Source organism: Clarias gariepinus, chromosome 26 (assembly GCF_024256425.1).
Source record: "Clarias gariepinus isolate MV-2021 ecotype Netherlands chromosome 26, CGAR_prim_01v2, whole genome shotgun sequence".
Classification (NCBI taxonomy): domain Eukaryota; kingdom Metazoa; phylum Chordata; class Actinopteri; order Siluriformes; family Clariidae; genus Clarias; species Clarias gariepinus.
The window spans coordinates 676,616-692,920 of NC_071125.1; the positions used below are offsets into that span (position 1 = coordinate 676,616).

The 16,305-nt window shown below is 39.0% G+C and overlaps 1 protein-coding gene across 1 annotated transcript; it reads left to right on the forward strand.

The window, feature by feature from the left end:
• Positions 1–6,462: 6,462 nt before the first annotated feature.
• On the forward strand, positions 6,463–13,201 carry LOC128513819 (myeloid cell surface antigen CD33-like). Its single transcript, XM_053487369.1, has 5 exons — positions 6,463–6,505; positions 11,803–12,168; positions 12,388–12,642; positions 12,881–12,971; positions 13,066–13,201. Exons 1-5 carry the CDS (start codon positions 6,463–6,465, stop codon positions 13,199–13,201), a joined length of 891 nt encoding a protein of 296 aa, XP_053343344.1.
• The last annotated feature ends 3,104 nt before the right edge of the window (positions 13,202–16,305 follow it).

Below are 16,305 nucleotides of genomic sequence, written 5' to 3' on the forward strand. Positions count from 1 at the left end.
CACTGAGTTGTGTGTTTCATTGAGGGGTTCCCTGGCAAGGCGGGACAAGCAGAATACAGGCTGAGCACTGAGTAGACAAAAGGAGGTCTACCAAAATTCAAGAAATCATTACAGTACCTCAAAACAACAGTTTAATTTCTCACGCAAGCGTACACACACGAGACTTGGGTCACTTTGGTTTTTATAAATAATTGGTGTTTTCACAACAACAATATCCAAAATATATGTAGAAATTTAGCTCATGAAGAAATAGCAATGCTTGTTCCACAATTTACATAGCTTATTTATAAAAATGAAAATTAAATGGTCACTAATTTTGACATAACAGGTATGACTCAACTACATAGACCTTAAAAACTTGTTTGTTTTTTATAGATATACCTGTACAACTTATTATAAGGCAACAGATTTATGTAAACATGGTGTAATTTTGCATGTTACTCAAATTTTTTATTTTAATTATGTCCGAAAGAACGGTCAATGTGGCAAATTATTCTACGTACATTTAAACATGTTGCGGTTCTGAAATAAGCTGGCAAAAACTCAATGAAGTTAAAGGAGCATGTCCTTCCTCACTTAACACTGACAATTCTAAGGTGACATCTGCCATTAACCACTGTTGTCCTACACCCTACAAAAAAGCCTCCTCAACATAAAAAAGTTACTCAATTTACTCAACTTTTAGAGAAATTTGCTGGCCAATAATCTTTCACATTGCTGTTTAGTTGACGCATCGTGTACCCAGTTCAAAATCTTTAGTTGACTCAACTTAATAATTTAAATATGTAAGTCAACTCAAGTACTATTGGTTGCGGGCTCAAATAATTCTCCCACATGACCCAACTTTCCTGCACTGGCCAAACAGTCTTTGGCAATCTTTAAACAACGAGTTAAGACATATCTGTTTCCTCAGAACTTGGGCTAATTTTATAAACTTTATTCTGCCAAAACTAGTCAAAGATAAAACAGTGATCTGCATAAAACAGGAGAATACAGGTAAAATACCTGAATAGGTTGTCAACAAGAGTTTGTGAATTCCAGGGGAGCATGTCTTCAATACCAAGTGCAATAGAAACCACTGATAAAACATTTCTGCGTTTTATTGAACTTTTGTTAGCTGAGCGCGTAAGAGATTCTGGAAGTTAACACCTGAAACATTGGATCACTGTTTTAGTGACTGAAGTGATTTTAATGGTGTTAGCTATCCCAGTTGATTTACAAAAGAAGGTAAAACTAGGCATGTTTAAATTTATTATAATCTAAGAACTAAAATCCTGTCTTTTTGTTTAAGGAAGAAATTTAAAGCTCCAGAATTAAGGGGTAGATGAAGAGAAAAAAACATGTCAGCAACAACCTGCCTCCTGCTACAGCCAAATATTTACATTTTTGACTTATTAGTCCAGAACCCCTGCTACCATTTTTCAGAACCACAGTTTTCATATATAGTTGATGCTTAGCCTTGTTCCCTCATTAGAGGTACTGTATGGCTTTTGGGCCACAATTCTGCCAGAAGGCCAGACTTCTCCGGACAACAGATGGTTGTGATGGATCCAACTGGTTTCCACTTCTTTGCTGTGTACTGAGAAATACTGACTTGGTCATGAGATGTGCACTTTGACACTTTTGTTTTTACAGGAAGTGCTTTTAGTTCTCAAAGCGTTTCCTGGAACATCAAAAGGGCCAAAGTGCACATACTGACAAAACACCAAAATAATGAACAAATAATGAACATAAACAGAAGCCTCATACAATAAATCCCATTGCACACATACTGTACACACATAACTTCTGATAGACTTCAATAAATACAAAAGTAGCATTTATTTTAAAAAAAGATAAAAAAAAAAAAGCAATAACACTAACACATTAGAAAATACACTAGTTGTGTTTGGATGTTACTATAGAAACTGTGTCTATTCCCCGATTAGTGAGAAAAAAGAATAAATTCGTTAAATCCAGCCGAAACAATCTGGTAACCATTAAACCAGAAAAAGCCCAAATAAGTAATCGAAGTCTACCTCTAAAGTTTGGACTTCTCAACATTAGATCCCTTACGCTAAACCAACCGTCTGCTAGCTGCATAGAGTCGTCACTCAGGGTTCACTCTATTGAGACTGTGTCTGTTCCCCGAGCTAAAAACAAATTTAGAAAGACTCAGAAAGTCTGTTTTAGTAATTTAATTAGCATAAAGACCACAAACTTGGATCAGACTGAATGCGCAGCCGGCACCTCTGATCTGAAGCTAGGACTGTTAAATATTAGATCTCTCGCATCTAAAGCAGTTATAGTTAATGAAATTATCACAGATCAGGAGTTTGATATACTCTGTTTAACAGAAACCTGGATTAAACAGGACGAGTATGTAGCTCTAAATGAAGCTAGTCCTCCTGGATACAGCTACATACACCAGCCTCGGTTAACTGGTAGAGGAGGAGGCGTCGCAGTTATTCACAATGATAATTTGACTATTGTACAAAAACACGGACACAAATTTAATTCATTTGAAATTCTTTATAGTAACATAAGTGTATTTAACTATATTAAGTCAGCTCAGTCGATCCCGCTAATTGTCATTTACAGACCTCCAGGGCCGTACTCGGAATTTCTTAGTGAATTTGCAGATTTCCTCTCAAATCTAGTCATTTCTGTAGACAAAGTGTTAATTGCTGGAGATTTTAATATTCATTTTGAAAACCCAGAAGACCCTCTGAGAACTGCATTTATGTCTATACTGGACTCGGTAGGAGTAAATCAGTGTGTAGTAGGACCCACTCATAAAGCAGGTCACACTTTAGATTTAATAATATTATTTGGATTAAGTATAAGAAATTTATTCACAATACCACTATCTGAAGTTATCTCAGATCACTATCTTGTCTCATTGCAAGTGTGTCACAATAATAATGTACACACAGCGCCGCGCTACCGTATGAAACGTACATTCACATCAACTACCAAACAGAGTTTTATCAGTAATCTCCCAGAGTTCCCAACTTCGATTAGATCACCGTCTGACCCCACAGAACTCGATCAGGCGACTGAATATTTAGAGTCGACATTTCGCTATACCTTAGATAATGTAGCTCCAGTTAAAAGAAAAATTATTAGAGATAAAAAACTTGCTCCCTGGTATAACGATCACACGCGCACTTTAAAACAGACCGCTCGGAAATTAGAACGTAAATGGCGTCAAACTAAATTACTAGTATTTCAAATAGCATGGAAGGAGAGCATCCTGAACTATAGAAAAGCTCTTAGTGTAGCTAGATCAACATATCTCTCCACTCTTATAGAAGAAAATAAAAATAATCCTAGATTCTTATTTAATGCTGTAGCCAAATTAACCAGAAATAAGACCACTGCAGAAATCTCCACAACAACATCATGCAATAGTGAGGACTTCATGAACTTTTTTAATAATAAAATTGTAAATATTAGGCATAAAATTGAGGTTTTGAAACCGAACAATGTAATTGATGCAGATGTTAATCTAGCCATGTCAGACCAGAACCTAGAATACTTTACTCCCCTTGAAGAGAATGAACTAATTTCACTCATCTCTTCTTCAAATTCATCAACCTGTATATTAGATCCTGTACCGACACATTTTCTTAAACAGATAGTACCAGCAATAATAGAACCCCTGTTGAGAATAATTAATTCTTTACTCAGCATTGGATATGTTCCAAAATCTTTTAAATTAGCAGTTATCAAACCAATAATTAAGAAACCTGACCTCGACCCCTGTCAGCTGTCCAGTTACAGACCAATATCAAACCTCCCCTTTATCTCTAAGATCCTGGAAAAGATAGTAGCGGAGCAGCTATGCTCATATATACATAGGAATGGCATACATGAACTGTATCAGTCAGGATTTAGGCCTCATCACAGTACAGAGACAGCGCTCCTTAAAGTAGTAAATGACATTCTTTGGGCCTCTGATCAGGGTTGTGTAACTATGCTTGTACTACTTGACCTCAGTGCAGCTTTTGACACTGTTGATCACGCTATTCTTCTTCACAGATTAGAAAATGTAGTGGGAATTAAGGGTACAGCCCTCTCCTGGCTCAGATCCTATCTGACCCATCGTTATCAGTATGTAGACTTAAATGGTGATTATTCTGCATGTTCTCTAGTGGAGTTTGGCGTTCCGCAGGGTTCAGTTTTAGGTCCACTGCTTTTTTCCCTTTACATGCTTCCTCTGGGCAACATAATCCGTAAGCATGGTATTAGTTTTCATTGTTATGCTGATGATACGCAGTTATATGTCTCAGCAAAACCTGATGAGAAAAAACAGCTTACTAAAATTGAGCAATGTGTGCAGGACATAAGAAATTGGATGCTAACTAACTTCCTTCTGCTAAATCCGGATAAGACAGAAGTTCTAGTCATAGGACCGCATACAGCTAGGAGTAAAATTTTAGATCATACCGTAACTTTAGATGGCCTTTCTGTTCCATCAAATGCAACAGTGAAAGACCTTGGTGTGATTATTGATTCCAGCCTTTCATTTGAAGCACATGTAGATAATATTACCGGGATAGCATTCTTTCACCTCAGAAATATTGCCAGAATAAGAAATTTATTGTCGCTAAACGACGCAGAAAAACTAGTTCATGCTTTTATCACCTCTAGGTTGGACTATTGTAATGCCTTACTGTCTGGTTGTTCAGCTAGATGCATAAATAAGCTTCAGCTAGTCCAGAATGCAGCAGCGAGAGTCCTCACCAGAACCAGAAGATATGAGCACATCACCCCTATCTTATCTTCACTCCATTGGCTCCCTGTGAAATTTCGCATTGATTTTAAAATACTACTCTTGACATATAAAGCATTAAATGGTCTCGCGCCGCAGTACCTGAGCGAACTGCTAGTGTCTTACGATCCGCCACGCCTACTTCGATCAAAGGATGCAGGCTGCTTGTCAGTACCGTGTATTATGAAAAATACAGCTGGGGGCAGAGCTTTTTCTTACAAAGCCCCAAAGTTATGGAATAGTCTTCCAAATAGTGTTCGGGACTCAGACACAGTCTCAGTGTTTAAGTCCAGGCTAAAAACCTATTTATTTAGCCAAGCATTTTTATAAAGAGATTTGCCATAGGTAAAGGAGCAGATCTGGGGGACTCATGGGCGTAGAGTATTATGGTGAACTGGTATGTTTGGATGCTGTCTTCCTCACTCTCATTAATCACTCAGGTTTGCTGACGGTGAGGTGATTGTTTGCTTTACATGTCAGGAAGCCCTCATGTTTGTGTTTCCTTCTGGCTCTCCCTTTTAGTTATGCTGTCATAGTTAGTCCTGCCGGAGTCTCTGCTTGCACGCTACAGTTAATATACATTCACATTATACATTGTGTGACTGTGACCATACCTAACTGCCATCTCTCCTCTTCTTCTCTTTCCCCCCCTCTTTCTTTTTCCTCTCTCCTCCTGTCCCCCCCTTTCACTCTTTCTCTCTCTCTCTGTCGAGCTACACATGTCGTTCCTGAGCTGCCAGTGATCCAGACTCCCTCTGCCCTCCGGACCTGTCTGACCCATCCTGGTGCCCCGCTTCTGGCTGAAGATCTCGTCACATGGATGCCCCGTGTGTCTCTCTGGGATGCGTCTGGTGTCTGGGAATGATTCTCTCTACCTAGAAAATGGTTCTGGCCTTGACTGGTGTTGGCAACTGTTTCTCTGGGGACTTGACAGTTCGATAGTTCATGACTGGAACTTCTTACAAGTCTACCTGGGTCTTCAATAACTACCTGGACTCCATATTAACATCAATTAACATCAGCTATTATAGCTGAACTGCCTCCCACCCTACACACTGTATAAATGCAGATCATTTACTGCTTTTTGTTTCACCCAAATGAGGATGGGTTCCCTGTTGAGTCTGGTTCCTCTCAAGGTTTCTTCCTATTACCATCTCAGGGAGTTTTTCCTTGCCACTGTCGCCCTCGGCTTGCTCACCAGGGACAAACTGACCATTTTGATTCATACAAATTCACATTTCATACAAACCTAAATAATTCTTTTGACTATGTAAAGCTGCTTTGCGGCAATGAAAATTGCTAAAAGCGCTATACAAATAAAATTGAATTGAATTGAATTGAATGTCTGGTTCCCATTCCCTAGTATCAATTTCTGCCCACACACATATTATTGGTATATTTCCTTTAGAGGTGCACTCTAAAGAAGTGTTTTAAATATTATTTTGTGTGTGTGTGTGTGTGTGTGTGTGTGTGTGTGTGTGTGTGTGTACTGGACATATGTCTCTATGTGCGCAAAACAGTGCATGAGGCTTCTGCTCGTCTTCCTGCTAGACTTAACACTCTTGTAGGTCTGAGTTTGTAGCTGTATGTGGCATTTTTATAAACCCAGGAAGTACTCTTAATATTAACATATCATGACCAAGTCAGTGAGCTTATTACACACACAGATGCAACACTGAGTGTGTGAAGTTTTTACTGAAGAAGAGATGAAGACGCTGCACTTGGCTCTGATTCTGCTCTCGCTGTCCGGTATGAAACATCATCTCACTCTTAGACAGAATTATTGTTCAGAGATTTAACAGTGTGCTGATTGATGATGGAGCATGTACAGTGTGTGTACAGTGTGTGTACAGAGTGTGTATAGTGTGGGCAGTTATTGGATTATACTCTTGCTTAAAGTTTTTGTACTATCTAATCATGTGATAAAAATCATGTAGATTAAATAATCATTTAAACGACTGCTGAAAGAGTATTAAGGGATTAAGCATTAATTTATAAACATGAATTAGCATTCTAGTGTTGTTCTATAAAATAAATAGGACAATGTCTTTAAAGTAAGCTCAGCTTAATTTCTTTTTTTTAATTTAATTGATGTTTATTATTAGATAACATATTTAATCTGTACTAAAAACTTGTTTAAGTAACCATTATACTATATATATATATATATATATTTTTTTTTTTACTATTTGCACATGTTTGCATGAATGTAATTATCTAGTCCCATGTAGGCCTGTGTAATGTTATGTGTCTTGCAAAGGCATTGGGTTTCATGAAAGAAGCAATACATGAACAAATGTTCTCTTCTTCTTCTTTTCTACGTTTTCATAATTTCTAATTCCTATTCTTACTACTTCCGTTCTTGCAACCTTTCTAATTCTTGTGCCCGATTTGCACACGGCATAACATGCACCTGATTACTCACCACATGTAGACATCATTATGCATACTGTACTAATTACATGCTAATCCTATGCTCCTCCAATGTAAGATCAAGTGGGATTTATCATTCGTCTCACCTGGGTAAGAACAGATTGTAATAGTTAAAAATGTTTTATTTATCTAGCATTGACTTTGTTTATTTTTTTACAGAAAATGAAGAGAAAATTTAGGAGAAATTTTAAATTATGTTGCTGCATTTATGAACTGTACCAGCTCTGTATAGTTGAACTCAAGGAAGTGAAATTGCAGGAGCTGACATGAGCTAAATTTAACTTGAGATATTTCAATAAAAATATTAGCATACTTGTCATAAGATTGAAAATTAGACATCTCACCGAACTGTTAACTTCTTCTTCTTTTTTTTTTTTTTTTGCCAGGCTTGTTCTAACTCTTCTTTCTGTTTTTGGATTTTTGCTTGTCTTGTGAGGCTTCACCCCTCAGTCCACTCTTCAGGAGGTGAAATGTTACTTAGTTCAGTTAAGGTCTGGTAATTGATCTGGACAGTCCAAAACATTCCACTTTTCCCCATAATAAAGTCTTGTGACTTCTTGTGACTGCGTTTTTTTTTTTTTTTATAAATATCTGAATCTAGTCTGCTGCTGCTGTCATGAGTTAAATTTGTCAAGAGGTATTAGTGAGCCTGTTGAAAAAGCTGCCATTGTGCTAGGCTCTGCTTTGTGCTAGATGGAGCCAAAAGCAGATACTCATTTAAACAAAGTCCTTTATTTAAAATTTTTATGTACTTTAGATGAAAAGCATGAAATGATAGCTGGTGGCAAGCTCAAAGATAAAAGCCATTATGTTAGACAAATAAATTCACAATCTTGGGGGAGGATCCATAGATTATTGTAAGCATGTAGATAAGTCCAGGGTACCATATACATACAGAGAAAAATATATAATTCTTCAGAGAAGTGAACAGAAAAATCCTGAGAACGGTTTTGTCGGAAGCCAGCCAGTTCAGCCCAGCACTTCCAGAGGCAAAATGTTAACAGAATTCTGACCCGCCTGTACTCATTCAAGTTACAGTACATGACCACGTATCGGATATATATCCAATCTAGGACCACATACAAAAATGATTTTGATCCAATCTGAAAGACATCGGATTGGTGCATTTTGCCTTTAGCCTGTTTAAGCAAAGATTAAAAACAGAGTGTGAAGATGCCAACAAGTGAAGGGCGGACAGAAATTATAACTCATGAGAATTAGAAATTACTACCGTATGTACAGTAGGCGTCACTGACAGAATGTATAAATAGTTAAAAGGTTAAAGCTAAAAATAATCTGCTGATCTTTAATGTGATCAGTGATATTATTATTTCAGGCCTTGTTTACACTAAGTTGTCCTTCTTTGGTGGTCAGACAAATAACCTCCCTGTTTGTTAATCGGAGAGTGAATCACAGATGAGAAATGGAAAAAGTAGATCAGATAAAGATCTCCGGCATGTTAAAGTGCCCCTATTATGCTTTTCAAATATGATCTTTCATGCAGTGTGTCATGTACTGTAGCTGTATGTAAACATAAACTATCTGCACTATATGTGACGCTGACAGTGCACGATAAATGAAGTTTTTGTCTATTAAAAAAAAAGAGTTGGCCCACATTCACCTAAACAAGTCGTTAGCAATTAGATTTTTTTTCTGTTACAAATCCACGTTACTACTAACATATTTGCATAATGTCGGCCCACGTTCTAAGTCACAAACAACTTGCCCGCCATCTTACAATTAATGTTAGGTGTGTTCGAAAGCAGAGAGAGAAGAGGAAAGGCAAGAGCTTAGGAGTGATAGTAGGGACTTTGAATGTTGAGACCATGACAGGGAAGGGAAGAGAATTGGTTGATATGATGCAGAGAAGGAAGGTGGATATACTGTGTGTCCAGGAGACCAGGTGGAAAGGTAGCAAGGCCAGAAGCTTAGGAGCAGAGTTCAAATTGTTTTACCATGGTGTGGATAGGAAAAGAAATGGAGTAGGAGTTATTCTAAAGGAGGCGTTTGTAAGGAATGTGCTGGAGGTGAAGAGAGTATCAGATAGGGTGATGAATCTAAAGCGGGAAATTGAAGGGATAATGTTCAATGTTGTTAGTGGTTATGCCCCACAGGTTGGATGTGAGTTAGAAGAGAAGCAGAAATTCTGGAGTGAGTTAGATGAAGTAATGCAGAGCATCCCCAGAAGTGAAATAGTGGTGATTGGTGCAGACTTCAATGGATATGTTGGGGAAGGGAAGAGAGGTGATGAAAATGTGATGGGCAGGTTTGGTCTTCAGGACAGGAATGTAAAAGGACAAATGGTGGTGGACTTTGCAAAGAGGATGGAAATGGCAGTAGTAAAAACTTTCTTCCAGAAGAGGCAGGAACATAGGGTGACATATAAGAGTGAAGGCAGAAGCACTCGGGTAGACTACATCTTGTGTCGACTTTGTAATCTGAAAGAGATCAGTGACTGCAAAGTGTTGGTAGGGGAGAGTGTAGCCAGACAACACAGAATGGTGGTGTGTAAAATAACCCTGGTGGTGAGGAAGGCGAAGAGGACAAAGGCAGAGCAGAGGACAAAGTGGTGGAAGCTGAGAAAGGAAGAATGTTGTGTAGCCTTTAGGGAGGATTGATACAGGCTCTGGGTGGTCAGGAGGTACTTTCAGTTGACTGGACAACTACAGCCAATCTGATCAGGGAGACAGGTAGGAGGGTACTTGGTGTATCATCAGGTAAGGGAAAAGTGGACAAGGAAACTTGGTGGTGGAATGAGGAAGTCCAGGAGTGTATACAGGGAAAGAGACTAGCTAAGAAGAAGTGGAACACTGAGAGGACTGAAAAGAGTAGACAGGAGTACAGGGAGATGCAGCGTAAGGTGAAGGTAGAGGTGGCAAAGGCCAAACAAAGAGCATATGAGGACTTGTATGCTAGGCTAGACAGTAAGGAGGGAGAGGGGGATCTGTACAGGTTGGCAAGGCAGAGAGATAGAGATGGGAAGAATGTGCAGCAGACATACCTGTGGAGGTATGTAAGTGCGTAGGAGAGGTGGCAGTAGAGTTTCCTGTCTAGTTTGTTTAACAAGATCTTGGAGAGTGAGAGGATTCCAGAGGAATGGAGGAGAAGTGTGTTGGTGCCATTTTTTAAGAACAAGGGAGATGTGCAAAACTGTGGCAGTTAAAGGGGCATAAAGCTAATGAGCCATACAATAAAGCTGTGGGAAAGAGTAGTGGAAGCTAGGCTAAGGGCAGAGGTAAGCATTTGTGAGCAGCAATATGGTTTTATGCCTAGAAAGAGTACATCAGATGCAGTATTTGCTTTGAGGATGCTGGCGGAGAAGTACAGAGAAGGTAACAGGGAGTTGCATTGTGTCTTTTTAGATTTAGAGAAAGCGTATGACAGGGTGCCAAGAGAGAAGCTGTGGTGTTGTATGAGGAAGTCTGGAGTGGTAGAAAAGTATGTTAGAGTGGTGCAGGACATGTATGAGAGTGCCAAGACAGTGGTAAGATGTGCTGTAGGTGTGACAGAAGAGTTTAAGGTGGAGGTGGGTCTGCATCAAGGATCGGCTCTGAGCCCCTTTTTGTTTGCTCTGGTGATGGACAGGATGCCAGATGAGGTTAGACAGGGGTCTCCATGGACTATGATGTTTGCAGATGACATTGTGCTTTGTAGCAAAAGCAGGTAACAGGTGGAGGAAAATTTGGAAAGGTGGAGGTATGCTCTGGAAAGCAGAAAAATGAAGGTTAACCGCAGCAAGATGGAATACATGTGTGTGAATGATAAGAACTCAAGAGGAACGGTGAGGCTACAGGGAGCAGAGGTAAAGAAGGTGCAGGATTTTAAGTACTTAGGGTCAACGGTCCAGAGCAATGTTCAAAGGAGGTAAAGAGGCGGGTACAGGCAGGTTGTAATGGATGGAGAAAAGTGTCAGGTGTGTTGTGCGATAAAAGAGTATCAGCGAGAATGAAAGGAAATGTCTACAGGACAGTGGTGAGACCAGCAATGCTTTACGGCTTAGAGACAGTGGGGACAGTTCATCAGAGGGACAACCCATGTTAGATGTTTGAGAGATAAAGTCAGAGGCCAGATTGACGTGGTTTGGACATGTTCAGAGGAGAGATTGTGAATATATCGGTAGAAGGATGCTGAGGTTGGAACTGCCAGGCAGGAGGTCTAGAGGAAGACCAAAGAGGAGATTTATGGATGCAGTGAGAGAGGACATGAAGTTAGTTGGTGTGAGAGAAGAGGATGCAGAGGATAGGGTTAGATGGAGGCAGATGATTTGCTGTGGCGACCCCTGAAAGGGAACAGCCGAAAGACAAAGAAGAAAAAGAAGTTTATTAATTATTAATTTGACTAGTTTTGTGTAAATTAACATTTACAAAAAAATGGTATAATCAATACATTTTAAATAAATGCTCTAAAGCATTAAGCAGAGTAAAATACATTACTAACAGTATATTTATGTATACCGTATTGCAGATATAGAGATACATACAGTACAGTTAGTAGAATGTTACTCGTAGGATAAAAGGGTATTCTGTAACATGGAGTAATTAGGAATGACAGGAACGCACATGAACTTAAAAACACAACAAAAAATATCTGTCTAATATCATTTCTCTACACAGGTGTTCTCACTCAGGACAGTAGATGGGGTGTGAATTATCCTAATAATCTGATCTGTGCTGTGAGAGGATTCAGTGTCTCCATTCCCTGTAGTTATTATTATCCAACATCAAATCCCAACAATCGGGTGACACAAATGCTTTGGTGCTCAATGAACTCAAACACAGTTAAGTGTGAAATACCTCCGTATGTTTATAACAGCTCATCAAAGACCAAGTCAGACTTTGAGTACGTTGGAGACGACAAATCAAACTGCACTTTGTTAATCCACAATGTACAGTTCAGTTATTCTGGAAAGTACAAATTCAGATTTATAGCTCATGTGGACAAATGGACAGGTGAACCTGGAGTTACTTTACAAACTGCAGGTAAAATTTAATGAAGATCCAAAGTTATTTGGTTTTTGAAATATCTGTTTCTGTGTTAGAGCTAGAAACTTACTCAGGGCTTCACTCACACTAATCATATTGCACTGTTTTATAGTATTTGAATAATATAGAAATTTTAATTATATATATATATATATATATATATATAATCTTAGTCTTAATTGAGTGATGTGAAGTCTTTCCTGCTCTCTGAAAAAGATTTAAAGGTGTCACTAATCAGGCTCAGTGGAAACGGAAACCTTAAACAAGGAGACTCGTTAAATCTGACGTGTGATGTGAACTGCACACACAGTTCCTCACGGTTTGTGTGGTCTAAGAACAACGAGCAGTTAAACACATCAGGACCCGTTCTTCACTTTCCTGCTCTAACCGTGAGGGATTCTGGGAAATACACCTGCACTTGGAAAACCAACGAGATGTCAGGATCTAAAACCATCAGCCTTCAGGTCGAGGGTGGGTCCGTCTGCTCACAACACTCATGAGTTACTGAAAGAAATAAAAGAGACTCCTTCAGTTAAATATTTACTTGTTAATTTATTATTGCTTTCTTTTTATCAGAAAATAATAAAAACTCAAAAATAGTTGAGTCGTAACACCACTGAATATCTCGAGTGATTACTGAAGGAAATAAAGTGACTTGTGTTTAGGTAAACATTTATATGTAAAATATTTATTGTTATTTTTCTAACAGGTGAAAGGCCTCAAACTGCTTGGCCAAGCTGGATCGTTGTCATGGTAACAGCTGTAGTGATTGTGATCGTCTCAGTAATCACAGTCTCTTGGTGAGCATATGAGTTTCACATGTTACAAGCTGCACTGCTAACCCTAACTTAGTAATTATCAGCAGTTAATGTGTAGTTTGTTCCTCATGTACAGGTTTCTGTGTAAGTGCAGGAGTGTACAGACTGAGCAGAGGGACGATTCTCACACCTACGCTAACGTCAAGCAGGAAAAGGACAAAGCTAAGATCTGTGCTAATGTAGAACAGAAGAAGGACAATAATGAGATCTAATCTAACATAAACGTAGAACTATCTAATGTAGAGCAGGAGAAAGAATAATGTTGAATTCTATGCTAATATGTAAAAGCAACAAGCTGCACACACTTTCACACCTTGGGCGTAGCTTAGAGAGTGAAATACCTCAGTAAACTAAAACAAAAACATGGCAGCACACTCACTTCTGTGTTTTGCACTTGAGCTTAATACTGTAATGGCCAATTTAATAATTTATTACATTTAATTTAATTTCAATCATGGAGAAATTTTTAAGCTGGTTTAGTCGAGTTTTAAGCATTATCTTTATAATTACAGTTGAGCTATTAATTCATTATAACTGCAGTTCAGAGTTACATGACCAGTCCATTCGCTGTAACTGAGTTGAATTTAAGACCCAATAAAGTCAAACTGCCTGTAACAACAGTGAGTCAAAACTTCTAAAACTCCAGGTAGTCAAAACTCCCCTGAAAAGTTATTTTTGCAAATTATTCTCAGAAATAATGTTATAATGTTATAATAAATAATAAAACACTTAATCAAATTAACATCAAGCCACAACAAGCATAATAATTTTAAAAAATAACATCTTAACTCACTACAATGATAAATCATTAAATTACATATTACAGTAAGCTGGTCAAAACCTTATTTAAACATAGGGAAGAATTTTTCCAACCTCTATGCAATATATATAATTTTGCTCTATACTTTCTATACAATACTTTTTAAACAAATTATGTTGATTATTTGTTACTTTTTAACTTTAATTAAACTTCCAACTGATCTTCATTTATTGTCATTTCATGGGAAATTCACATGCAGACGTCTGGAATGAGATAACTGAGGTGTGAAAGTGGGATCAGTTCAATAGGGGCGGTTCATTCCGATCAGTAACTCAGTGCCTTTACCCTCTGAGGGCAGTGGTGGCTCCGAGGGTTAAGGCACTAAATTACTGATTGGAAGATCGGCGGCTCGATCCCCAACTTCATCAGGTTGCCACTGTTGGGCCCTTAAGCAAGGCCCTTAACCCTAACTGCTCCCTAACCGTAACTGCTGTATCATGGCTGACCCTGCGCTCTGACCCCAGTTATGCTGAGATATGCAAAGAAAGAATTTCCTTGTGCTGTAATGTATATGTGACAAATAAAGGCTTAACTTAAAACTGAATGTATTGTGCTGTACTTTGGTGTAGATGTCTGACTTATCCTCCTTCAGCTGCTCAGTGTGAATGGATCTGCAATCACACACAGTATGGAATCCCAAGTGCAGGTGTAATTCTCTGTTATAAACATATGGAGGGTCTGTGCATCATGCCATGTTTGAGCTCATTAAGCACCATGTTTGAAAGCATTTGTGTCACCTAAATCATGGAGGGCCAAATTGTGATGGCTGGAGGACTGAGTGTTGGAATCGACTCCAAAACTGCAGCTCCTGTGGGATGTAACTGGTCAGGACATACCAAAAGTGATCCAAGGAAGAAAAAAATAGTGAACTGGCCACAGGGTCATGAGTGGCCAAAGTTCAGTGTTGCACATGGGGGTGAAGGCTGGCTGGTGTAATCCAACCTAATAGAAGCTACTTTCTACTGAAAAGGGGGACCTACTCAAAATTGGGCTGGTGGCCATAATGTTAAGTCTGACTGGTGTATACATACTGTACAATAGTGAAACAAAACGAAATGCACCACCTTTGATTTCAATGTTTATCACTTCTCATGGTCATGGTCTCATCTGTGTCCTTCAGCAACTTTCACAAACAAACAAAAAATCTCAGGTGACATTGACAAAAATCTTAGGTCCTGATCGGTAAAAACTGAAACAGACACTGGTTTCCAGGAGCGGTGAGGGTAACCAGCTTTGGCTGGAATAGCATTACCAGACCCATCTATGTCAGCTTCATGTCAAAGAGATTCTGGAGGGGCAGGGGGTTGAAGCTCCTCCTCTCTGGCCGGGATTCCTTTCTCAGATGATATCCCCTGGTGTAGCATGTGATGAGACAAGCATGCCTTTCATCCAATAATGAGCTGGTGGGACCCTCCCATACCCTTACTTTGCAATAGTTAAAAAAAAAAAAGTCTAAACCGATTCATGTCACAAATGTCAGCTGGTAATACGCTGACAACCCAAAAAGCACCATTGTACACTCTTCCTCTAATCGAGGTTCCTTCTGTGAGAATTTGCATAGATCTTGCTATGATCAGATGGCATCTGGGAATTGTTTTGACCTAGTTATAGTGGACTATGCCGTGCTATACTCAAAAACTGTACCTCTATGCAACATTTATGTGCTGCTATAAAAATAAAAGGTATTCTTCCCTGTTATCTTACGAGTTGGTCATAGTGTCCTGTACGCTATGCAAGTTATACAAATTATCAGCCATTCGTACAGTCTTAACCTAGGAGCAAAACAGGCACAGGTTATGCGCAACGTGGGGTCGATTGAGGAAGAACAATGGCAGATTGGTGAACTTGGTACCTTGGGGGTGGGGGGGGTTGGGAAGATCCCAGGTTCAAACCCCACAACCACCAAGTTGCCACTTTTGGGCCCTTAACCCTTAACTGCTCAGATGTATAATGAGATAAAAATGTAAGTTGCCTAAATGTAAATGTGAGTGTACACACTGTAACATCAATCAGCACACAGTTAAAACTCTGAACAATAATTCTGCCTAAGAGTGAGATGATGTTTCATACTGGACAGCGAGAGCAGAATCAGAGCCAAGTGCAGCATCTTCATCTCTTCTTCAGTTAGAACTTCACACACTCACTGTTGGGTCTCAAAGTCTGCATGTGTGTGTGTTTACTGAGCTCACTGACTTGATCTTGATAAATTAGAATTTAAAGATGTTCCTGTATAATTGAACACTGACAACACAAGAGTGTGAAACTATTAAAACAGGAAGAGAGTGAGTCAAGAATGTTTATTTTCATACACAGAGAAACACACACACACACACAGACACAGACACACAGACACACACACAAACATGCATGGGCACAAATACACGCACGCACACACACACACACACACATGCAAGATTTAAAGGGGGCTCTGATATAATTCCTTAATACATTACACACTTTGATATAAGTAGGTTTTAGTATAATCATGCACTATTC

Bases quoted from the DNA above. Each gene is read 5' to 3' on its own strand.
- LOC128513819 (XM_053487369.1), top strand. From the start codon at position 6,463: ATGAAGACGCTGCACTTGGCTCTGATTCTGCTCTCGCTGTCCG. The intron at 6,506-11,802 runs GTATGAAACATC...TTCTCTACACAG, and splicing joins GATTCTGCTCTCGCTGTCCG to GTGTTCTCACTCAGGACAGT. The intron at 12,643-12,880 runs GTGGGTCCGTCT...TTTTTCTAACAG, and splicing joins CATCAGCCTTCAGGTCGAGG to GTGAAAGGCCTCAAACTGCT.